Source organism: Sparus aurata, chromosome 15 (genome assembly GCF_900880675.1).
Source record: "Sparus aurata chromosome 15, fSpaAur1.1, whole genome shotgun sequence".
Classification (NCBI taxonomy): Eukaryota; Metazoa; Chordata; class Actinopteri; order Spariformes; family Sparidae; genus Sparus; species Sparus aurata.
This window is the reverse complement of record NC_044201.1, coordinates 10,704,869-10,730,102: the sequence shown is the minus strand read 5'-3', so window position 1 is coordinate 10,730,102 and position 25,234 is coordinate 10,704,869. Positions and strand designations below refer to the sequence as shown.

The following is a 25,234-nucleotide window of genomic DNA, read 5'->3' as shown; positions in this document are numbered from 1 at the left end:
AATATTGTGATTTTGGGCTATATAAACAAAATGGATGTGAATTGATTGTAGCCTGTTTGCTCAGGGACCTGTCTCTATTTTTTCCCCACTCGTGCAGTAAATAAGAAAATACATTTTCTGGTATCCCTGCCCACTTTATCCAATCAGGACAGAGGTCTCAGTAAAGAGGCAGTCCTGGTAATTACCGCTGCATGTAAATGTGCGGAAGGAGAGAGGAGGGAGGGGATTCCTAACTGCAAGGGACAGCAAGTCAGCTAAAATGACATCAGCGCTGACAGCAGCTGTTAAGAAAGTGAGAAAGAAGTTCCTGGATCTGTCTCTTCATCTGGATCTGCCCCAAAAGGTAAAGGGGGTCTATTCTGAGCCGAGACCCATTCTCCACCCAATTTTCGTGGAAAACCGTTCAGTAGTTTTTGTGTAATCCTGGTGACCACCCAACCAACATAACCTCCTTGGCAGAGGTAAAAATAATAACATATAAAATATAATTCATTTTAAATATGATACATATTATGAATGTTGTGAGACAACTTAAGTCAAAGAAAGTCAATCAACTGCAGGTTTTGTTACAAACAATTTATTGTCATCTCATTCAATAAGCAAACAGTACATCTAAAAAAAAAAAAAAAAAGATCACTGCAGTTTTGGCACTACACTATACATAAGTGAGGTACTAAATGCTTCAATGCTTTAGACTAATTTCAAGTCATCAGGGGAAAAACATACACAAACCAAAGTAATTCCATTTTATCTCATTGGGCTTTTAGAAAAAAAAAAAAAAAAAAGGTAACTGTAACCGAGGATAAGAGGGAACAGGTCACAATTATTATTGACAGGCGGTTTGGTTATTTTCTTGCACCGATACACATGAAATGGTCAATGATCCAACTGTGCTCATGTCCTCACGGCAAACGCGTCACACAGCACAGCAGCGAGGGGAGCTTGCCCTCTCCCTTTCTCTGCAGGGGTAGATGAGAACCGGGCTCCAGCGCTAAAAGCTCAGCCATCTACTTTATTTCAGAATACTTCTACGAAAAACTTAAAAACGTAGCACTTCAAAAAAAAAAAGAAAAGAAAAAAGAAAGTAAAATAAATAAATAAATATGTTTGTGCATATTTGCTATACCATGACATACACATACATGATGTATATATTCATATTTAGAGCAAAACGTCACACAAACATTGTGTGTTGCAGGTGTCAGTTAAATCTAAAGAGACAATTCAGTCGGTCAGTCAGTCCTCTGCGAGTGTGTCCTGCACCGGAAACAAAGTGTTGGCTCAGAGTTGATACTTGGGATAGAAATCCTGAGAAATGTGTGGGACACTGGCAGATGTCTTCAAGCATCCCATAATCGCGCGCACACACACACACACACATACACCAGTGCACATGCACACGAACAAACCAAAAAAAGGAGAGGGAGGGAAAAAAAAATAAATCTGTACAGAAATGTTACAAACTGCAGGTCATTCATCCCTGCTATGATTGATCCTTAAATATTAAGTATAGTAGAAATGTAAATGAGCTAAATACATAAATACACAACTTTTCAATCCTTCTGTGTGCCACAGCTTCATTACTTTGTGTGGCACTCTTCTTACAGGGTGACTGTGGCTGTCTCTTTCATTAGTCAATGGGAACTGGATCCTCCTCCCCAGTGCGTGCTGGTATCTGTAAATCTGGGGTTGTCCCAAACTGATACAAGGGAAACAAACATAAACATGTGTTCTCAATTTCCCCCAATTCTCCCTTCAGTTTATTCAGTAACGTGTGAACACATTCAGTGATGCTCAAAATGCTTTACCGGGTTCTAGGCATAGTAACAGGGGGAGACCAGTAAGTCGGTCAGGACCAGCAGCTGGTCGTCTGTGAACTGCTGCTTGTGCTGCTGCCAGTTGTCGTGGTGAGTCCGTCGGAAGTTTGACAGCGTTTTCTTCACAGTCATCTGGAAACAAACGCAAATTATGACTACGCACTGCAGAGGCTTTGTTGTTGGGAAGTTGGGCAATTTAAAAAAAACGTTAATATAAGGTGATTACACATACTTCAATGGGTTGTGTATCATTGAGGTGAGCACTCAGGTCCATCAACAGCTGGGGCATCCAGGTGGGCACATCATACGGGCTGGAGAGAATGCAAGCGCTCAGCCCGAGAACACCAGCATGGCGCCGCACTAGGTCTATAAAAACACAACAAGGAGAGATTTCGTTAAAAAGACAAGGAACGGCGTACTTTATGTGTCATCATATATTCTCGAGCAGTTAATTCCTTACCAGCAGAGGGTATAGTGTCCACTGTGGAGCCCAGCTCCCTCTTCCTCTTCTTGGGCAAGCAAGTCTTGCAGAGAGCCTCAAAATGTGCCTGCATGGGGGCGTCCATGGACAGGAAATTGCACTGAAGGAAGCCACTGAGTGTTGTGGCAGCCATTTCTCTTACCTAGAAAACACAGGCAGAAAATGAGATGTCAGGATCAAAAGGTATGTAGTCACTACGATGCAGTATCCACAAGTATCCCGGGCAGGTCACTTCTGATGCTCTGTGGAACTAGAATCAGTAACAAAGTACAGTAACTAACGTAGAGGCAGCACTTCCAAGGCTTCAGAAGCACTAACTAAGTGGGCAAAGCAATAGTTATAGTCTTAGTGGTATTTGTTTGATTAAGTCGCTAACTTAGATCTTCATGAATAACACACGTAATAACGGTCTAACTTCAGTACATGGATGAAAAACCAGTGATCAAAGCGATGTCCTACGTTGAGGTGCCCTTCTTGGCATCTAGCACATTTATTTTATTCAAAAAGGCTGATTATAGATTACATTTTTTTTTGATTAATTTAGTCTACTGTCATACTTAAATGTGAAAAAATACAAAATCAATCATGTAGACTGTATCTGCCAACTTCGGATGTGCGTTTGTGTAAGGGGGTGCTTCTCTATGATGTGAGCTCTAATGGTCTGTTGCACTTTTTATGTCTTTATTCTCAGCAAAAACATGTATCTTTCAGGAGAAAAGGCAAGTACGGAAAATTGGCATTAGCCTTCCCCTGAGGTGCGTTTTAAAGTTACATGTGTGACACTAAGATTTTCTCCAAACCAGAAGGTAGCTTCCTCGTGTGTTAAGCTTGGTGTCCTGTGTGACACAGGTTATAAAAGAAAGAGGTCATTGCATAAAATGGCTCTTGGCACCAATCGATTCGGTTTATGTATTTGTCTAATAAAGGTGTTTCCCATAGGAGGGAGTAATCAAAGTGTCAAATAGTCGAGGCCTACAATGAAACTTGGGTTAGTTTAAGAGGCCAAATAAAAATGGCTACTTCCATCCATCCCCCACTTCTCCTTTGTCTCTACTCCATCCCTCTCATCCTCCTTCAATCTGGACGTTATCTCCATAGCAACAGATTACTGCAGCCTGTGGTTTCCATAGCAACAGCTAGAGGACCGGAAGGGGGGGGGGGGCTAGAGTGGAGAGCTGGGAGGAGAGTGCTGAATCACTACAGTGAAGCTGAAAGACAGCAAGAGTGCCTGCTAGCATAAACAAGCATGTATTGGCCAAAAGCTTGGTGATTATTATATAATCACGGTGCCATATGTGTGTGTTCATCTTCCAACCCTCTTCCAGTCACACTTAAGAAAGGCTGACTACATGTTCCAGCTTTCCATTCTGAATGACTTGAGCGCTTTTACCTCCAGCTGCTCGTCCTCCAGCAGTCGTATAACCAGCGCTCGCACATCGTTCACCGCTTTCTGGTCACTCATGAAGCTGAAGAGGTTGTAGAAGACCATTATCTGGAGGTATGTGAGCACCGTGTAGCGAGCGTGCCAGGAGCTGCTGCCAGCGATCTGCAACACACAACCACAAACCCATCCCAGCATCACTAACGCGCTTTGAGCATTTGTTCCACAAGCGGAACAGACCATGTCCTGCACAAGTACACCATTTAGATTTTTGTTTTTCATAATCAGATGTTTATTTTCATCATTTTGCATCATGATAATGAATACATCCTTTCAGTGCAGGCTGCTGGCCTGAGCTAATGAGAATAAACAAAAACATGAGTGAGAAATAAAACAAAGAGGGCAATGAACAAAACTACACAACAAGCAGAGGACATCACTTGAGTCCCTAGGCAAGTGGTCTACCAGAGGCTGCCATATATCTATAAAGCTCTCAAAATGTTCCTATAGTTTCTCATGAATCTACTGAAATAAAACACATTTTTTAGCCACAGATAGAAGTTTAAAACTCTCGATCTGTTTTGTATTTCCACTGCAGACCATCACTTACTTAGTAGGTGCGATTACCACACCTACCAAGTTGCCACATCAACCACGCAAGTAGTGTGACATCATATCTAACACGACACAGTAAGTGTCAAACAAAGGAACACAATGGAAGACATTCAGTGTTTTGTGTTCTTTCTTCTCAGAATGTAGCTGTTTTTTTAAGAGGAGACAAGCTTTGTTTGAAAAAAGGTTGCAGCCCGCAATGAAAAATACTGCAAAAAACCAAAAGCGCTTGGGAAATATTACTTTAGAGCTCAGACAAGGAGGTCGCCCTCATGTTGGCAAGCCCAAAGAAGGCAGCCCAAAGAAGAGGCTAACCTCAGCTATACAGTATTACATCCCTTATTACAAAATGTGATCTCATGGACTTTAGTTACCACTGAAATCATTCACCTGATTCTACTAGAACTATTACTATTGGTGGGTATAGCTATACTGCTAATGCCTGTACATTTGTTTACTACATGTCATTTGTTTTTTTTGTGTCTGACTAACTGCTCTTTTATCGGTACTTATTTTGTCCTTTTGTCCTACACCCAAAATTCCCCTCCCGTGGCGCAGAAAAGGTGTGAGCACCAACAAGACCAAGTCGCGGATCTCTGCATGTGTGTCATACCACTCCACAGCTCTGAAACCGTTCCTCATTATTGTTCAATTGTCTCATTGCGATTGGTCGTTTCTCTGCATTTTTATGCACATAAATTTAAATGTGTTATAGTAATACAACCAGTTGCGCATCAGGAAATCCCCAGAGAGTCCTCTAGAATACTGTCACAGTTATCTTTAACAATAAATTATGACAGATTTGTATAAAAATTCATGTTCAGAAGGGCAGGTTCCAGAAAATCTCATTTAGTTGTCATTCGTTTTAAACTATTCCGTGTTTCTGCTTATAATCTTTTGGGATGTAAAGAGGGACAGAATGTTAAAAGCCCAGTGATGCGGGTGAAAAGTGGAAAAACTCACCTCCTGAAGGACCCTGAGGACCATGGGGATCTGCTCCGAGTAGAGGAGTCCCTGAGACATCAGCGACAGGCAGGTCTTTGCATCCCTCTTCAGCTCATCGTAGCTGTCGTCGTTCTCAACGGGAGCAATCTGGAACAGAGGACGAAGATAGGTTAACGGGAAATTATTTGACGTCCCTATAGATAGAAACTGTAAAGTTAATAGTGATGAAACTAGTGGATCAAGGCTGTGAATGAACAAGTGTTTCACCTTGAAGAGCAGGGGGAGCAACCGTAGCTGCTCCGAGACAGCAGTGGAGAAGGAGCGACCAGCACTTGCAATCAGCCACTTCAGCACTGCAGACGGACAAAGACGGGCATTCTTATGTGCAAACAATGGTCCTCTGCTTTAATTGTGAGTGTTAAATTAAATCCACTGTGTTCAAGTGACACATCCTCAACCTACCTGTTTTGAGTAGCTTGATGGCTTGCGTCCTCTCATCCTGCTCTCCCACCTCGTTCTCCTCGATCACGTGGTTCTGGATCTCCTCATCGCCCTCAGTCAGAGGCTTCAGCTGCACTAGAATCCGCTCTGTGAAGTCCGAGATGCGCGGGGAGGTGGTCGGCTGGGTGTAGGGCAGGTTGACGTCGATCATGAAGATGTACGTGAGCACGCTGGAAGGACACCCAATCAGAGAGGACAGAATTAGCCACAAAAAACACAAAGAGTGAATAATGGCAACTAGCACATCCACGTCCACTAGGAGTGTAAAAAGGGACCTCACCTGCCGATTCGTTCCCGTACATTCTTGTAGACCTGCGTGAGTTTGGGCTCCAGATATTGCAGCAACCTGTGAAGGAGCTCTGGGACACGCCACTCCTGCTGAGCGAGGCCCCCCTGCAGCACATAGAGACGACTGCGAAAGAAAAAGAAGCGCCACTGTCACAGTTTGTCTGTCGAGTGAACATCTGCTACGGACAGCAAGACTTTCTACTCACCAGGCGTCGACAAAGGAGCCCCCCTCTCCATTGACTGGAGACTCCATTAGCATCTCAAACAGCCAGTGGAGCTTGCGTGGGTCCCTGCTCTCCTGTTAAGAGACAGGCGCAACAGAGTCGTTTTTATAAAAGAAAAACACTGATACATGAGTATTGTGATATTACGTTTTACATTCTTATTACACTGACTGACACAATTTCAAAAGATTTTAACCTCACAATCTCTAAAAGCCTAAACACACGGTGGATAAAAATGGGCAAAAGCTTACACAAGCCGTGGCAATGCAGGTGCCCCAGTCTGCATATGTTTCTATTGTGATGTTGGACAGAGCAGTGCGGAGCAGTGGACAGAGGACCTCCCAAAGGTTGTCAACCTGTAAAGAAAAAAAAAAACCCAAGTTGTAAGGTCTGAAAGGCACCTTCAAAAGGTACATTTACATAAAATCAAATGACTTCTCCATGAAGTTCCAAGAACATGAAACAGCTAGGTGTCAGTTTTCGAATCCACACCTTTGAGTAGCTCCAGTGCTTGCAGCCTCTAATCAGTCCAGAGATGATCTCTGCGACACAACGCTGCTTGCTCTCATGGGAGTCAGCCACTAGGCGCTCCATGTGTGGCTTCAGCAGAGGAAGGAAGGCATCGCTGAAATTGCGGAACAATCCCTGGCAGAGCACGAGAGGGGAACAGATTAATGTCTGTGTTAACTGACTTTAGTTTAGTTTCTGTCTACTCTCCAGGAATCTCACCTTGAACAAACAGAACCTGCGAGGGCTGAACTTGTCCTTCCCCTTGCGGTCCTCGAGAGAGAGGAACTCGATGAACTGGTTGATGAACACTGGGTCGGAGAAGTGGTCGAAGATGATCTGCTCCCGCTGTTGGGAAGGGTATGAAAATTAATTTCAACAGACACAGTCAAGATTACTCTACACTGTAAAATGTGCTGTATTTTTTTCAAGAGGTTGTGTATGATTGTGCACATACCTCTGTCATTTCGTCTCTGGTGAGGTTCTGTTTGGGCTGCTCCTCCAGCGGTGCATAAATCGACAGTTTTCTAGAGAAGAGTAAAGAGGTGATGGTGAATAAAAACAAGCTATTGTTGGACAAATACAAAAAAAACTGATAAATAACAGCAAGCAACAGTCCAGCAAACCAAATAAAGACAGTAAAGTAATGCTTGAAAGAGAACCTCGGCCAGCAGTAGTATCCCCAGTGAGTCTTCTCCACAAACACACAGCCATCCCAGTCCTGCTGTGTGCGCGGCAGGCTGCTGCTGTTATACTGGAGCCACTTGTTGTCAGTACGGTCCCCTGCCACCATACCACTCAGCTGCTTCCCTCCGCCTACCACAGATAAGAGCCGATTTATGAAAAAACATGATAAGAATGAAAATGAGATACAAAAACTGATGATCACACACACAAATATTTTGATGCTTACAAAGCTCCGACGGGCTGACGGTGACTTTCTTATGCGGCCTCTTTATTTGTTTCATTATCCCTGCCAAAGCTGATATCGCCACCTAATGGAGAAAATGTGGCATTTCAAGCTAAACGTCCACAGGAAAGAGTGGAATACATCCCTATTCATAGTACATGTGTCATCATGTGCGTATGGCAGACCTTGCGGACATAGAGGGAGTCATGGTTGAGGCTTTTGACAAAGAACGTAACGGCAGGCGGTGGGAGTTGGTGGTCGTCTCTCAGCAGCAGTGACAGGAAGCCGATCGCAATGTGCTCGTACTTCCAAGGCCTGGAACATAAAACAAAAAGAGGGTGTTATCGATAGTAATAAATACATCTATACAGGATTTAATGTAGACATATAAATGTGATTAATATAACTTACATGTTCCTGTTGTTGATGCAGTCCAGCAGATCACCAATGAGCTGTTTGTACTTCCTACAAATACATAGAGCAATATTATCATCTTGGCCGCATTATGGTTGTATACCGAGTAAGCACAGCATATTAACATACAGGTTATGTGTTCATATTCTATTCAATTCTTTCAAGACAAAAGACCATTATGTGAAATGGAGGCTCCAAGTGTGATGATTCTGTCTTGTTGCTCGTGTAAACTTACGCAACAGACTCGGCATTCTTGACCTCCTGCCTCTTCAGGCCCTCCGCTAACTCTTCCTCTGAAGGAACAGGATCCTCAGGCGTAGGACTTGACGTAATCATCAGTTGTTTGGCCACGGCGCAGCAGTCAGCAGGGATCTTAAGGGATGAAGAAGATACAACATAGTATCAGAAATAATTTACCCCGAACAAGGAAGGGAATGAAACTTGAACAAGCCCCATTCGGGGTTAGGGTTAGGGTTAGGGAGTGGTTTGTAAAACTTTGGAAAACTGAAATCAAACACAAGGGGGAGACTGATAACTTTTTGGCTTTTTGTCATGTAGCTATGTGCGAGTGCATGATTGGGCCGAAAGCAGAAAGTCAGAGGGGGAAAAATATTGTTTTCAAGGATCAGCTTTTATCTGTACCAGACCAATAGCGAGGGTCTGTATGGTCAATGTCTTTCTGGTACCTTCAGTAATACCCCTTTTACACTGGACAAAAGACCCACTAACATCTGGCTTTTGTTTAGAATGTGACTGTGTATAGTCGGCATTCACTCCCACTTCAAATGACTCTACAAAAATGACAAGGAAAAAAAAAAAACCAAAAAACAGCAAGCCCAACTTGTCTCCCAACAATGGTTTGCGGGTTTACCTGTGTTTAAAGAAACCAAAAATCACTCGCTAATTTTGGTGTAATGGTACAAGCTTCTCCTCCTTCAAATTCAAAAGCAAAGAAAAAAGCGGAGATAGACTTAGTGTTATTTTAATGTTTAAGAAAAACACCCATGCGATGCTTACCAATGCTTTTCTAATAGCACAATGATCTTGTTATGCTCGATTAATTTACATGTTCTATATCAGAATTATGATTGTTGAAACATTGTGCAGTCCCTTAAAGCAAACCTACTGTTGTGAGCTATCAGTATCTAATGAGCTTCTACTATTGCAGGCAGGCAGAAATCACAACCGTGTTTTGATGTTGCTCTTACAGCGAAGTCAATGCCGATTGTCTCATACTGGCGATGGATTTTGTCTGCGAGGTCGTCGAAGAGCCGCACAATGGAGGGTTTCTCCAGCGACATGGCTGAGCTGAGGCCAGAGCGTACAACAGCAGGCCATGTCAGAGCGATGCACTCCCAGTCGTGCAAGTTGGCCAGGCACACTCCGCTGTGATTCCCAAGAAGACAGTACAAGGCACCCTGGAGACGTACAAAGAATGTTTGTGAAAAAAATAGAAAATTAGAATTTCTTGAAAAGTGTAAAAAAAAAAAGAAAAAAAAGAAAAGAAAAAAAAAAAAGCTCAGTCTCTGACATACTTTGAACTGCTGCTGTGTGACACTGCTGTTGTCAGGGTTGAGGAACTCAAGGACGTGGGGGATGAGATCTCTGCAGCAGAAGTTGTAGGTTCCCAGTGCACTGAACAACACATTCTGAGCTCTGCTGCGAACCTGAACGGTAATTAAAAGTCTCTGTTAGGGTCTTATTCACTTTGGTTGTATTAAGCACACATCTTAAATGTCTTTCTGATTTAAGATGCATGATGGTCAATCTGTGACTACATATTTTAAAAACAAAAGGCTAATAAATCCTTGATGAGATAGCTAATGTTTTCTCACTTGACTGTAGGTGCTGGTGGAAAGCCTCAACAGATCTCTCATCAGCTCCTGGTGAATGCTCCTGTACTGACATCCTTCCACTGTCAGTTTCCGCAGCTGATAAAACAAAACAGATTTGAAGTTAAAAACTGTAAAATACTATTATTATCAAAAGAATAATTTCTCTCTTGAAAACTTACCTCATGCTGGAGCATGACTCTGTCTATCAGAAGAGCTCTGATGTGCTGCTTTCTGCCATGAAGCTGCAAATACGAAAAGGCATCATACACTTTGAGCTGCCAGTTCATTTTAAACAAAAGACGCAATACCAGTATCAGTTAAGCACCTGAAGTACACTTTGAGGAGGAGAGTCATAGTACAAATGTGACCGAAGAACAACAACACATGTGATGTCTCACCCTGTTTTCCATTGACTTCTTCACAAGGTTGAAGCTCTTCCAGCGGGAGTCGAACTCATGTTTGTGAGAGCCTTTGAAGTGCAACAGGTCACTGATAATCTGAAAGGTATAACAGACAAAAATATTGATTAGTCTTAGAAGATGGGATCAATACATCCGCTATAAGAAATAGCTTATGTAGAGACTTGTAGAATGCAACTGAAGGGGAATAACGTGACTCAAGAAAAGCTGGTTGATAGCCTATGTCTCCACAACATTATAGCTTACATATGCCAATCCACTATGCCTGTCCAAAAATAAGTTTGTACATGTGCTTGTTTGGTATACAGCATTTTTTGCAATGCAAGGAAACACAGGCTAAAGGTCAGTCCAATAGGGCAACTCTGCCCTATAGCCCGATCCCTACTATTAGAATATTTTTCAACACAAACTAAGCACTATTAAGACCTAAAAATATCCATGCTATTGTGTTCCTGTCTGCTCACCTTGATGATGGAGAAAAGAGACTTGGTGTCATCTTCAGAGTGCTCCAAGATGTAATCTGCAAGAAAAGGTAAAGGAACTCAGTCGACGGGAAAGAAACCCACAGTGTGTTGAGGCTGCTCAACAAACAGAGAGTGAACACTTACGCAGCAGCTGTCGCATCACGTTACAGATGGCATCTCTGTAGTTCTCTCTGGACTCATCTGCAGGTAGAGAGTAATATTATATTGTTTCATTATGCTACAACAAACACTATAATATACATCTATTGTGAGTGAATGAAGTGGTGTACACACCATACTGCATTCCGGTATAGAGTAAGGTCTCATCTAGATTCACCATGCTGCGGACCCTGGGGGATGAAGCAGGTTCAAAGCCACATTAATCACTTAAAATGATGTCTGAAGACACATTTTGTAAAAATAAAACGTGCATTTAGCCTATGATCTTTCGCAAGGACTCAGTACTTCTGCCAACTGTTTCTATAAGGGGGGGTAATTTCTAACAAATTGTCTCTTTCTCTGTTTTTTTGGACTTTAGAGTGTAGAGCAGCTGCTCACAGTTCAGGGATGGGCTCTCCTTTCAGTGGAGGCATCAGACCCCCAGCTCCGAGGAGGCAGTGCTGAACAATGGTCAGGCTCTGCAGGACATCATCTCTGAAAAACACAAAATCAACACCTATCACATATACAGTATATGCGCATTAAAGAGCCAAACAAAAATAAACAATTAACCGCCCACACCCGTCTAAAGCTAGTGACTATGGGAGGGCCTCCTCACCTGCTCATTTCCTGTTCTCCCTGTGCAAATCTCTGAAGGCGCTTCAGTTCAGGCTGGAGGATCAGGTCCAGTAGATAAAAAGCCATGGAGGTCTCCTCAACACTGGGTACATGCCATCGGATATCCAAATTCCAGAGGTCCCCAGGCCGGCCCCAGTCCTATGTGGGATAAAACAACGAGCACAGCTTATTTATTAGCTTGTCTGTCTGTTCTGGAAGAGGGATCCCTCCTCAGCTGTGCATTGTGAGGTAACTTGCAATTTTCCCCATTGAAGTGGTTGTTTTGGGTATGTATTACTCATCTAAATAAACGTGAGCATCATGCTGTTGTATGTTGTACAGATTGTAAAGCCCTTTGAGGCAAATTTCTGCCAATGCATTTTTTATCTCAACACAGAGACTTGTTGAAGACAGTGCTTTTTTCACCTCTGGTCCAAATACAAAACACACAGGCTTTCTCAGCACTTAGAGAGAGACACAGTCATTTAATTTTTTTTCTAATCGTAATTTAACAAACTACATCTCGATAGACACCGCTATTTGCCCCTCTGCACTACTGCTGGCAACTGTGGTAACCACAATCACATCCCTTCTCAATATAGGACACTGTAATCCAGCCCAATGATCTGCTATCCATGCCTTTACCAAACAGGGACTTAATAGGATCAAGGGACATGAGGTCTTCACTGACAGTCTGAAGAGAGGAGCAGACAATTAATTAATCAAAGGTCACAATGAGCACCAGCGGGAGTTGTCTGGCTTATCTGGTTTAAGAGAATTTCCGCTATGATGTTTCTTTGTTTACAACCCCGATTCCAAGAATGTTCGAATACCATGTTAAACATAATACAACAAATTTGATCATTTGCATAACTTTTTGGATCTACTCTATGGAAAACATTACACAGACAATATATCTAATGTTTTACCTCATCAGCGTCATTCAGTTTTGTTAAAATATATGCTTATTCTGAATTTGATAGCAGCAACATGTTTCAAACAAGTTGGAATAGGGGCAACAAAAGACTGGGAAAGTTGTGGAATACTCCACATTCTACAGGTAAACAGGTTAATCTGTAACAGGTGATCAACAGTATCATGATTGGGTATGAAAGGGGCATCCTCCAAAGGCTCAGCCGTATAAAACGCAAAGATAGAGCCAGTTCGCCAGTTTGTCAAACACAAATTAGTTGAGGGACATTACTACATGGGCTCGGGAACACTTTGAAAACCCCTGTCAGTAAAAAAAGTATGTTTGCAAATCAGCATTGCTATTTTATTAACGTTTTACACAGCATCCTAAGTTTTTTGGAAAAGGGGTTGTATTTTGTTGCGTCACCAATCACACTCATAATTTATGTCATAAAGACGATGCTTCGCTTCCTGGACACGGAATGAAACCTATTGTTTGTATTTAGCAGAGATTTGTATAGTTATCTGGATGTTAAATTCAATTGATCGCACCATTCAATACACATACCTTGATGGGTAAGTAGTCACTGATTGGTTGGTGGAAGCCTCCTGGCACACTGCAGTACTCTGTGGGGTAGATGAGGGCTGAGGAGCGGAGGATGTGGTGCAGCAGGTTGCAAGCTAGAGTGTAGCCCTGCTTACACTTGAGGCGAAGCGTCAACTGCAAAATCTGGACCAGGTTTGAGCGGTAGGGCAGGATCTTGTCACCGTCCACTCGAGTCACCTTAGGGAGAAATATAGAGAAGAACAGCATTAGAGATAGAAGTAAAAGCAGGAACGTAGAGGTTACGTATGTGCACCACCTCACCTCGGACAGCAGCTGGAGATTCCACAACAACTCCTTGTCCAGCTCCTCCTCATTCAACACTTCCTCATCTGTTTAAAATAATAAATAAATGTGTCAGGGAGAGGACAAAGACTCATGGAAGAAAACACGAGTCGTGCATTTGAAAACCTGCATATTGATGTCCCTGTGTGGTGTGCACTTACTGACAGCGATCTGGTTTATTGCATTACAGCAGTGTGGCACAAACATCTTGAGTGACTCTGCAGGGTGGCACTGAAAAACAAAGCACAGCGAGGATGAAGATAAGATAAGCTGACACCGTACAAGACGTCGATGCAGGAAGAGTCTGAGCGTCCAAAAGACTCACCTTGGACGCAGCTCTGCACATGTCGGCCACCATTCTTCCAGATACCCGGGTCTCAAAGATGTTGGTGGTTGCAAAGTTGAAAACCTTTTCTAGGGCCACCTGTTGAAACAAATTGACAAATGTTTTCATATACATTTATAGAGGTGAGAATGAAACATGTGGAGTGAGACACGTGTGAAGTGTTAACCTTGAAAATGTCCAAGGAGCACTGTGTGAGGATGGTGCTGAAGGTGGAAGACAAGCCGAGCTCTACCAGGCTCTCCAAATGAGTCATTTTCTCTGTTTCTGTTTCTTCTCGTGTTTGTTCCAGAGTGCTGCTGTCAATCAGTGCAAAGCATCTGGGCAGGTACAAGAAAAACCTTAAGTTCATATATCTTATAAGACATCATTTCACTCAAATACTGAGAAAATGCTATGGTTATGAAGCTCGACCCAATTATGGTGCTTTTGGACAGATTGCTACTGGACAGATTCCAAAACTTTTTTTCTCTCCATTTTAATCATTTTGTCAAAAAATATCTAGGCATGTTTGTTCAGAGACATTAATGCTACACCAACAGAGCTCATCTCTGAGCACTGTAGCCTGTTTACATTTTCTGCCACTCAGCGCCACATCACAAGTTTTGTTGCCATGACTCGTTGTAGGTCTGTCCAAAGGCAATCTGGCCAATGAATTTTCGATAAGATTGGTGTGACCTATAATACTGCGGCAATGTCACTGCCAACACAGCCGTGTTACAGCGAGCAACTGCTGCTGATGGATGACTTGTCAAAACTCCACGTACCTGTCCATGAACTGAAGCACAAAGTCCTCAAATTCAGCTGAGGCTGAGCACATCTCTCTTTCAACCTAAAAGTCATATAAAAGATATAAAAAAGGTTCAGGCAAGGATCATTTAACACCGTGCACTTAATTATGACAAGGTGAGGAAGAAGTAAGTGTTCACCTCTGTCAAGTCTGTTCTTTCATGTAGGGCAGACGAACAGTCCACCAAAGGCACAAGAGTCACAAACGTAGCAATGAACTGGAATGTTATCTGTAGGGACGGGAAATATATTTATGTCAGATCGAAGGACTTTAACTGAATCTTTAAGAAGGTGGGTGTTGACAACGCCGGAACACACCATGCACTTGCTGAAGTCATTCGGGTCGACGCCTGGCAGAGCCCTCATGAGCAGGGGGAGCATGTGAGTGGGCCCCTCAGGAAAGCGTTGCCCACCTGACACTAGGCTCCGTGCCACACCAATCATGCAGCTCAGAGTGGCAGTCAGCTGGTGGGGCTCGGTTAGAGTCTCCAGAGCGGGGTATGTTCTGTGGCAGAGACAGAGAACAATCAGTCCTTTGTGTTCATGTTTTTGAAAATGTGGCCCAGTCTCTTATCTAAGGCGGAAAAACTAGCAGCATTGCAACAAATTCTTAAGAAGCAGAAATTGGGTTAAAAACGTTTCCTTGAGATAAAACTCACTTCTCCAGCACAGGGGGAATGACCAACTCAGGCCTCATGAGAGCAAGGTTTTGCAGGGCCTGGGCTGCGTCGAGACTGCCCGTCTTGCTGAACATGGCCAGCAGCACCGGCTGCATCATGCTCTCCACGAAGTCTGTGATGTCCTCCTCTGTGAGTTTGTGACTGTCTGGTATCGGTGTCAGCCATGTGGGTTTTTTGTAGCGCTCTCGGTGCAACCGCCGCACCACGCTGGCCGGGAGACGCTGGAGAAGCTTCATGAGCTTCATCTGGACATGAGGACAGAGGGACAGAGAGACAGATGCATGAAAAAAAAAGCAGACAGTGTGCCTCCAAGCAGTCTGGACAAACATCCTGTGAGCACAGCTTTGGCTAGTTGTCTTGTGTGTATTTTTAAATGATGGGATTATCTTTTAGTTATGTCAAATCCCTTGAACTTAATTTCAAAAAGGAAAAAAGAACACACATTTTATTACACAGTGAGATTTATTATTTCCACTTCAAGTAAAAAGCCCATGATATTAACTGACCTCAGTCATAGTTTCTACGCTCAGCATATTGTGAAACAATGTTTACATGTAACAAAAACTGCACCGAAGTGGACCAACTTCTCACGTGTATCCAAGCAACAGCTAAGAATACACATAAACTCATCCCCCTCTGCCAAAAATAAAGGTTTGTGTGTGAGGACACGTTGCTGCCTGCTGTGCTTCAAATCCAGTAGAAGGGGATCCTCAAAACAGAAAGGCATGTGGCCCGGCGCCCACTGACCTTTAATAGCATTGCAGCCGGCTCGCTCACATGTTCTCTTGTCAATTCTGAACTCGATACTGACGTAAACCCTGACGGACGTTGAGATTCCGGAAGCTTCCTAGAAAAATGATGACGACTGAATACGCCCTCTGTCATTGTCATTGCTGCTGCAGTGTGCCACGGTATGCTCAATATGCTTAATATGTTGCTGGGATTACGGCCGGAAGGAGCTGGATGAGTGATGCAATTAAACTCAATGGAAGAACGCAAAGCCTCATGACTTTCACTTGTATAAGATGTTCGTGCCTCTTGTACAAACGCACTGACACTCAAGTTTAGCTTTCAGAGCACAATTTCAAATGTAAAATGCAAACAGTAAAACATATTCCAAATCTGTGTGTTGACTTGATCTGTATTTTTATCCTTTTATATTGGTGAAAATATTGAATGTAATCTCACTGTTATCAAAGGGGTCCTAGATGGACATTAAAACATTTTTTGTTTGTATTTAAATGTACTATAATAACCTTTCAACTGGTTATGAAACAGAAAAATTTACTTGTCGTAGCTTTATGTTGATGGGCCTCATCTGGACAAAATATGATGTCATAAAAACTCTCCACCAATCAGAGTTGGGCTGCATTTAAATCAAAACTTGATGACAGCTGGTGAGGCGGCCACTATAATGCCACTTAAATCTGAGCCAACCATGCCTACGTGGTTCTGATGATGCAGAGTAGCTGAGTTTTGGAGTGTGGACCTAATATATTTTTACCCTTCAAACCTTAACTTTGATTAGTGCTTATTTAGTCATGAATATCCAATGCTGGAGAGAAATGCTGAAAATTTAAACCAAGTTTCGAGAGGCTTCAAGAAGGTGACCCTTTCCTTCCTTTAGTAGCCATTTTTGCACCATCTATAGACCACAGAAAAGCAGATGTCTGACCTATAAACTCTAGTTTGCTCGCTGAGAACACTGAGTTTCTAATGGATGATCCAATGAAGCTTTCCACGGTCTTTATTGTTTCATTCAGTTCCACAATCATCCAAAAGACTTGAGAAGAGACTCACCAACCAGCGGCCATGGTTTGATGGGTGGAAGAAGGATGCAATACTGTTGAAAAGGCCACTGAGCTGTGCTTGCGCTTGCTTGCTGGGTCCTCCCTGAAATTGGGATAGTAGGGGTCATCGCGAGTCACAAATTTCTGACACTATCTGTGGCTGCTGTTATTCACCAGTCACATAATATATGAAGAATGAACTAACCAGGAGGGACGACACCCAAAGCACCACATGACTGATGTCGTAGGCATTGGTGATGTAACGTGGTACCATCATCTGACTGGTGCCCACAGGGAGATTCAAGCTCCTCAATATTCTTGTGAAAATCTGAAATGTGAGAAACAAAATAATTACTGTTGAATGGTTCATGTCTGATGATCATTTTGATAAAGACTAATTTGTGGTAACACTGATCACTGACCAAACAAGTCAGGAGTGTGTGTTTGTTTATCAGTATCACATGCTGGTGGTGTCAGAAAAACATGAATCAGAACAGTCATGATGCAAGTCACTTCCCTTTAGTGACCAACAGTGAGATCAACAAGGAAACTTGATAGTGTGTTTCTCTGAGGCGCAGCAGTGGCCATGAAATACACACCGTGAGGCAATATCATGAAGGTCATCAGGCCACACATGACAGCATGTGCCCCAAATCTCAAAACAAACAAGTACTAAAACATGTAGCAGGTGATGGAGAGCGGAAAAAAAAACAAACCTTGGGGATGTAAGGGTCCCAATCAACGTAGCCGATGTTGTCATTTGACAAGCGAGCAAAGAGATTGACCAGATGCTGCAAAGATGGATGACAACATGTTACACTGGAAAGACAGAAACACTAACTACTACACATCAGGTCATTTTTTTTAACAAATCAAGCTACGTACCACTTCCCAGCTTGGAAGATTTTGCACAGAAACCCATAAGCTGATCAACTCGTCAAACCACAGCCTGCAAAAAAAAAACAAGTGGTTACAAAAGCAGAAGTTGACTGTACTAAACACATCCACGTGACATTTAATAGACAATAATGTCAAAGGGAGTGCAGTTTGTTCCCGTTCTAGACTTCTCAAGTTGCAATTTATTACTTACAATTATGTATGTATGTATATTTATTTGGCAACCTGAAATTGGATTGTTTAAATATAGGCCTGAAAACTTGTAATATAGAAATTAACAGTTTTCAATGCAAGTTCAGGGAAATTTCAAGGTAATATCCATTTTTGATTCATTTTTACATTGTTTACCTGAAATGTCTCCTGGTAAAGGTGCGCTATGTAAGAATTTTAATTCAAAACATTTGAAAAATAAACTAAAGCACAAGAAATATTGGTTTTGACATTATGAAGTCTATGTAGTGTGTCGCAGAGATACTAACATTAGCATGCTAACCAGCTAGCCCCAGCTGGTCTCGGTCCTGATGTAGCAGTGTAAACAAAGACAGTCCTCTGGTGCTCCAAGCTCCCAGTCTGGACCGCTAGCTGCACGGCTAACTGACTAGCTAACACTAGAACAGTTAACAGCAGTTACCTGTTATTTTGTTGATATGCTGCCCCTTATTTAATTTGATTAAGAATTCAGCAAGATTCCAATTCTTACATATAGGGATACATAGGGAAATTCCTATAAGTTAGTACCAAAGCATGTACTCATATGCTCCTCCAGAAAAACTACATTTACAAGGCATTCAAGATAATGTAAACACTTCTTAGGACACTTCATGTCCATGCTAACTCAACAGCATTGAACAGTTTTGGCCCAGCATTCCAGCAACCGACTACTGTTCACCCTGTGGGCTGGGATTTAAAATGTACACTGAAGTCACTGTTATGATCCTGGAAAAAATCTTAGAGTGATCACTTGCTTTGTTCCCCAGACCATGAAAGGATGCATCTAGTCAGCGCTGTGTTGCATTGTTGAGGCATTAGGTAGGCGGTGACATTTAAGGGATGCACTGTCTGTGTTAAAGGGCCTAAAAAGTCACTCACCACCTCTCTACACCACGGTGTAATGATGTGGGAGGAATGAGGGTACTTAACTAATATCAAAATGTGTTTGATTAATTTTTAACCAGCAGTAAAAAAAATAAAAAGAGAAAAAGTAACAGAAATCAATGTGTGTTTTGATTTTACTGGTTTTAAAAAAAACAGAAATGGAGCTGTATCTCGGTTCTCTTATATAGAACACTTTTCTATGTGTCACTATGGGATACGCCCCCTCATATATTCTCAGAGGCACTTATTTCATTATGCCAGCACTGTGTGGTGAGCAGTTGTGACGTCTGCCTTGGGTATCTATGCCTTTATGCAGTATATATGGCTATACACTCTTCATTCATTCATTCATCTCTTTTCGCTTTGGCAGCCAAGCTGTTCTTTACCGGATCTCAAGGCTGACTCGCTCAACTGCCCTCAGACTGGAGCGATTATCTTGGATCTCGACCATACACGTAGGAGAGGATGAGAAGTTTCTTACTTGAACCCCTTGTGGTGCAGCTCTGGAGGCAGAGTCGTGGGTAGGAAGAGCTCAAAGTAGCTGATTGCTCTTTGCATGGTGACATCAAAGGGACAGAGGAGTGGTCTCCACTCATCCAGCATCTCCTGAGTAGCAGACTCTGAAAAGTATCTGAACAGACAGACAATAATCATTAGTTTGTTTGCAAAAAAAAAAATGAGCAAGTGACAGATGATAAGAACATTATTTATATAAGTCAACAGCTTGTGAATGGGCAGATATGGACATATACACCGTCGGGACAGCTTAGAGAGCGCTTCAAAGATGGACAAGCATATTAGAGTCGCGCACAAATCACATCTGAAGACATCTGAAGACATCTGAACACTCACGAGATGGTAGGGACTGACAACCAGGGAGTACCTAGAAATATGCTAATTTAAAGAAACAACCCTATGTGATAGCTCCAATGCAATGGCATATAATCTATATTTGGTCATCATTTTGAGTTTCTACTCATCAGGTACTTTTATGTTTTGCTCATGTTACAGACAGGAGACTGAAATGTCAATGCTGGAGCACAATGTTCCACAAACGGGAGATTACAAGTCGTACACCTGGCACATTTTCGCTGGTCGGGGCAAATCCTGTGGTTCAAATGGGCTCATAGTCCCACAGGGAGATTTTCACGTTTCATTACGTGCTTGTGTAAACCACTCAGGTTATTTCAGGTCACCTAGCCACCTCAGCGATTCCAAATCCACTGGAGGGCTTGAAAAAATTGTCACTTACAACCAACGCCACCTCCCCCTATGCCTCATCACTGATCCACAGCGTCTCAGCAGCTGACCACAAATCACTCTCCCTTCTCACAGAAACAGGAAACTCTCACACAAGACAGAATTAGATGAGATAATAGGATTATCTGCCTAAGTGCAAGGCGAGGGACGAGTCCCAGGGCTTGCCAAAGATACCTGCATGCACACAGGGCACATATAAGAGGTGAATGCGGTCAGGGACCTGCTGGTGACAACAAAGCTGTGGAATAATGAAGCAATTAAGGGAAACCTAATGAGCAGCATTTGACCATCATTCAGGGAGGTTCTTTTTTTAACAGCTACGTGGTCATAGTTTTCTATATATCCCTGTCCCTATTAATAGATCCCTTATGACCTCACTAAAATCAATAATAAAATCAATTAAGTGTCCTAACATAAACATATATTTGAAAACAATTACATTTCCAGTACCATACTAAAATCATCCAGCAGCCTATACTTAAAAAGAAGAGTCAGTCAAAGACACGCAAAAGATTTTAAGATGTACTTACGGTCTGCAGCTTTTCACAAGTGTTTTCAGCACATTCTCCACAGAGCTGTAACAAACGAAATGAAAGAGGAGCGTCAGAGCATGTGAAATCAACCCCTGAAACTCTGATGTTGTTAGAGTTAAACAATCTCCACACTGATGCAACTTGACTTTGATTGCATGCACACAGAAACGCCTTTTTCACGCCTGACTGGTGCACAGGGAACGAGGAAACCTTACGGGCCGGTGTGAAGTGAGGAAACTCTAATAACGCGTTGTTAACAGAGTGTGAACACTTACAGTACGGATTCCTATGTTAATAGTTTCCCTGACTGTTTATCAATAGTAGTCACTTCGAACTCAGTCATTGCTTCAACAGTTAGTTAGAGGAAGTTTGGGATTTAAGTCAAGTCAGTTTTATTCATAAAGTAGCTGCAAATCACACTTTACATACTCTCTACGATATTATTTAAAGAGACCCAACAATTCCCATCATAAGCAAGCACTAGGCGACAACTTTCAGCTCACAATAACTACTACTGTAGGCCTGTCATGCTAAATACAATAGCTATCTTACCACACATATGTTATGATACAAAATCGATCATTTTTGCTGACCTCCAAAGTGTCGGTTGTGTTTACATGTGTTTGTTTACATCAGAATGTGACTATTTACATTTTACTTCTTTAGGATACCTAAATGTTTCTTTCACATACCAGTTCCAATGCCTGAATATTAAAAGGCGCACTGTACACTTTTGGAATAGAAATTCAAATTCAGTTTTTTTTTTAATATCATCTATATATCAATGGCATAAATCATTCTCAGATATCAAAATGACAATAATATCCTTTATTGAAATTCTTTCTGAGACAAGATATGGTCCAACAATAAGTAGTTAATTATTGCAACAGGCCTAAAAATAACATTTTATTATAAACCCTCTTACATGAGACACTTCTGACATGATTACCTTTACAGATAGACTGTGAACGCAGGGCTGTGGTCACATAATGGTGTTGAAAGCTTGGGACCAATATAACCACAGCTTTTGAGCTCCCCGCACAAAATCCCACCGATCTGTTTGCATGCAAGCTCAAGCCATGCCTTGTTGGAGATGCCCCGCCAATCCCACTCAGCAACTGGTTATTTATTATCTCCACATCAATCAAAGTCTTTTTCTAGCTGACATACTCCCGAATTAATACTCTAACAATAGCTGAATTGTGGGGGACACTGCCAGCCAAACTGCAGCTATTTAAACGCACTTTCCTCGCTGAATCTTAAGCACTTGAAGCCCACGACACACAGGCTACAGACCAGGGTCGAAGTCATGCACTGCAAATCCAACGGCAACAAGAACTAGGCAAAGTGAGTGTCCTGTTACAAAGCGCTCATACACTCGGTGAGGAGGAACCGCAGACTACACAATATGACCTTTAGTTCAAGTGAACCCTCACATTCAGCCTGACACATTCCGTGTCGAAGAAACGTGATGAGAGCTTGGGCTCCTCAGTGACTCCTGAAAATGCTGAGTAGTAGTGCAGATATGACCAACTTGAAAGGCAAGCCGAGAGGAGGGATGTGCAACAGCAAAAACTCCCCTGAGCATGGAGCAAAATGTAGATAATCCTTCCTAATATGGTTGGCATCACTTTGTTAGTAGGTTGCTTTCAAATAATCCACTATGGCTGAAATACTGGGAAACCCAACCTGACAGAAATCCCGGGAAAATGTATATAAGAAACTACACAGTCTATCACCATTTTTTCACAGTTGATATGGGGGAGTACGTGGGGGACATGAGAAGGGGTTGAAAAAACCTTTTTAGCTGCAGTGCGACAGTCTCCAGTATGTGTGAAATGTTAACATTGATTAAGTCTTGACATTTCTTCTGTCACAAGCTGCAAATGGGGTGTCGAGTTTTTGTTTTTCACATGCAATGTATGTAAAAAAATAAATAAATAAAAAGAAAACATGTAAGTGCCTCAAAAGATGACTTCAAAGTAAAACACAAAGAGAAGTATTGTCCTTACCACCTCTGAACCAATTTTATCATTATGAGTTTAGAGGATGAACGAGGCCGTGGAGAACTGAATGTGAGAGGAGACAAAGGCATAAAGAACACATTCAGCACACGACAAAGTGCCAATCACTCAAAAAATATGATATACATACTAAATGCATCAACTTACACAATTTTATCGTCAGAGTATCATGTGTTGTGTGCATAAGTAGAGTTTGGAAAGAGGTGTGCTGGCAATCAGCCAAAGCAGCTTGCTTCCATCAGCCGTAACATGAAGTGATGTGCTAGCAAGGCATTTATGTGATAAACATACAATGTTGCCATAGCACCATAAAAGAGCACCTCGCACTGCTTGCTAAGAAACCTCACAGGGAATTTTCTAAGGGTGTTGCACAGGGTGAACCGACATTCAAACTTCTCTCCAAAAACTGTAGTGTCAGGGTGAACATCGCTCCTTGTGAAAAGTACATTCATGAAGGGTGTGTGGCTTAAACCAAGAGATGGTCCCCTTGTTCTCTGTCAACTGGGCCAATCATCGAACGCAGACTGTATTCAAACCACTGAAACCCATAACCTAAGACTAACAACAACAATATGGGTTTGTGGAACTATTCCCCTAGACATGTAAACATAGCTATCCATTTGTTTTTTAAAGGTGCACCATGATAGTTTGGAAAAGAAACTGAATCTTAGAAAGGTAACGTCTACAATAAGGCAATAAGAAATGAATTCATTTGATATATTCTTAAGTAAATAATAAACATAATAAGCCATAATCAGAGGGGAATAAGGTCCCCAGAATACAGTTTGAAGCTATAAAGGCGGCTACTTTGCAGAGTCCTGCAAATATAAACAAAGTCAAACAGTATTAAATCACGGTGTCCTCTGGGGACAGTTTATTTATCCAGTGTATTCAGGAATGAAAATCAATCAAAGTTTATCTCTCCTGTTCAAATTTCCTACCCCAAAACTACGTAGTGCACCTTTAAAGTTAAGTTGTTTAAAGCCCGAAATTAACAAAGCAAACAATTAACAACCTCAGTTAGTCTAACAAATTCTGATAGTAGCTATTCCTTTTAATGTTTAAAATCAACAATGGTGAAGACGTGAAAAATATTTTGGACGCTTGGAACAGGGCTTTAGAATTTGAATCAGTCTTATTCAGGCTTTCCATGACATTTGCTTTTTCAGTAAAAGGAATCCATTTTTCCTCACATGCTAAAATGTTTGCCGCATATTCGATAATTATATTTCAATAATTACATAACAACATTACCTTACATCACATTATTCAAGTCTTAAAAAATGGTTTTAGATTAGATATAAACACTGCAGGAGTTCTGTCAGAGATGTTCTGATGTACCACACATCCAACAAAAGTGTGCAATTCAAATGTGGTGAATGTGCCCTCCTCATTGGATGTGCCCACGGCGATTTCCTAAATGCGATGATTGAGCATGCCTTTTGAAACAAACAATAATAATAACGGCGACAGTAAAGAACAGAGGCATACTTGGGAAACCAGTTGAGGCCCAGATGCTCTGTCTTGGAGAAGAGGATCCTGTCGTGCAGCTCATACAGCGGTCTCCAACTCAACTCAAGGTCCTCCCTTGACAACAGTTCCCGTTTCCTGTTGGATGAATCAGACGCACAGAATAAACACTCAGATCCTAGCTCAGCATACAGCCTTCGCCTATGGGAGGAAAAATATCCATACGGTCGCACGGCTAATCACCAGTGGTGAGTTTTTTAATATACTTTATTTAATGGGGAAAACAAAGAAACACTCCAAATGATCTGTGGTTATATAAGTGTGACATAATGGAGTGTTTATCATGTGTGCAAGCTGTTGAGTAAATAACTGGGGCCCATTCTTACTTGAGAAGGTTGATAAGAAGACGAGCGAGGCCCTGCATCATGCTGATCTCCAGCTTGGGGATTGTCACTAGCTCGTAGAGCAACTTGATGAACAGCACATGGTCTTCTTTGCTGAACTTCCGCCCGTACAGCCTCATGTACCTAGATCAGAAGTGCAGATTTAGGGATAATTGCTTCAGTTTCATCATGCCAGAGTGGTGAGCGGCCGTGTAAGCAGGAGCATCCACAACACAAAAGAAAGGTGCTTATGTTCACTGATGCGTAAAAAAAGAAACATTTCAACAAATTCAGGCACCCAAATTTTCAAAATAAGGGTTCTTTTTTTTCTCTTCACAATAACATAAGTTAAGCTGAATAAACTTTTTGCAACCTTTGAAAGTGACCACTACAAAAGGGTCTCTATCACTATTAAAAATGCCAAAAACACCAGTGAGCAGAATCTGGGTCAGCCCCACAGTAAACTTTCCATCTCTCTGAGCCGGCAGTGACTCACTCTTGGACAGAGCAATGTGCCAGCGTTGGGGACTGAAAAGGATTAAAGACAGCCGAGCAACCGAGTACAATAAAATGAAATAGCCCTCTGAATAATCC

At 42.1% G+C, this 25,234-nt stretch overlaps 1 protein-coding gene across 2 annotated transcripts in view; it reads right to left on the bottom strand.

The window, feature by feature from the left end:
• Positions 1–566: 566 nt before the first annotated feature.
• Positions 567–25,234, bottom strand: part of psme4a (proteasome activator subunit 4a) — a 26,203-nt gene continuing 1,535 nt past the window's right edge. Inside the window, exons 2-48 of one of the 2 annotated variants that reach the window (XM_030442158.1) lie at positions 24,644–24,784; positions 24,279–24,395; positions 22,776–22,832; positions 20,761–20,805; positions 19,452–19,601; positions 17,864–17,927; positions 17,695–17,769; positions 17,184–17,306; positions 16,989–17,081; positions 15,168–15,433; positions 14,827–15,013; positions 14,649–14,738; positions 14,487–14,551; positions 13,889–14,039; positions 13,702–13,800; positions 13,538–13,607; positions 13,356–13,423; positions 13,056–13,271; positions 11,577–11,734; positions 11,357–11,452; positions 11,093–11,148; positions 10,943–10,999; positions 10,799–10,854; positions 10,314–10,412; positions 10,095–10,157; positions 9,916–10,011; positions 9,616–9,747; positions 9,289–9,498; positions 8,316–8,452; positions 8,078–8,131; positions 7,852–7,981; positions 7,670–7,751; positions 7,419–7,572; positions 7,214–7,283; positions 6,979–7,104; positions 6,742–6,894; positions 6,501–6,605; positions 6,232–6,323; positions 6,018–6,149; positions 5,699–5,907; positions 5,504–5,589; positions 5,255–5,383; positions 3,689–3,844; positions 2,278–2,440; positions 2,050–2,183; positions 1,809–1,949; positions 567–1,699 (exon numbers count right to left, since the gene is read on the bottom strand). In XM_030442158.1, coding sequence (XP_030298018.1) covers positions 1,815–1,949; positions 2,050–2,183; positions 2,278–2,440; positions 3,689–3,844; positions 5,255–5,383; positions 5,504–5,589; positions 5,699–5,907; positions 6,018–6,149; positions 6,232–6,323; positions 6,501–6,605; positions 6,742–6,894; positions 6,979–7,104; positions 7,214–7,283; positions 7,419–7,572; positions 7,670–7,751; positions 7,852–7,981; positions 8,078–8,131; positions 8,316–8,452; positions 9,289–9,498; positions 9,616–9,747; positions 9,916–10,011; positions 10,095–10,157; positions 10,314–10,412; positions 10,799–10,854; positions 10,943–10,999; positions 11,093–11,148; positions 11,357–11,452; positions 11,577–11,734; positions 13,056–13,271; positions 13,356–13,423; positions 13,538–13,607; positions 13,702–13,800; positions 13,889–14,039; positions 14,487–14,551; positions 14,649–14,738; positions 14,827–15,013; positions 15,168–15,433; positions 16,989–17,081; positions 17,184–17,306; positions 17,695–17,769; positions 17,864–17,927; positions 19,452–19,601; positions 20,761–20,805; positions 22,776–22,832; positions 24,279–24,395; positions 24,644–24,784 — 5,347 coding nt within the window. In that variant the 3' untranslated portion in view covers positions 567–1,699; positions 1,809–1,814. The remainder of the gene's footprint in view (positions 1,700–1,808; positions 1,950–2,049; positions 2,184–2,277; positions 2,441–3,688; positions 3,845–5,254; positions 5,384–5,503; positions 5,590–5,698; positions 5,908–6,017; positions 6,150–6,231; positions 6,324–6,500; positions 6,606–6,741; positions 6,895–6,978; positions 7,105–7,213; positions 7,284–7,418; positions 7,573–7,669; positions 7,752–7,851; positions 7,982–8,077; positions 8,132–8,315; positions 8,453–9,288; positions 9,499–9,615; positions 9,748–9,915; positions 10,012–10,094; positions 10,158–10,313; positions 10,413–10,798; positions 10,855–10,942; positions 11,000–11,092; positions 11,149–11,356; positions 11,453–11,576; positions 11,735–13,055; positions 13,272–13,355; positions 13,424–13,537; positions 13,608–13,701; positions 13,801–13,888; positions 14,040–14,486; positions 14,552–14,648; positions 14,739–14,826; positions 15,014–15,167; positions 15,434–16,988; positions 17,082–17,183; positions 17,307–17,694; positions 17,770–17,863; positions 17,928–19,451; positions 19,602–20,760; positions 20,806–22,775; positions 22,833–24,278; positions 24,396–24,643; positions 24,785–25,234) is intronic. The other variant, XM_030442159.1, reaches the window with a different exon arrangement.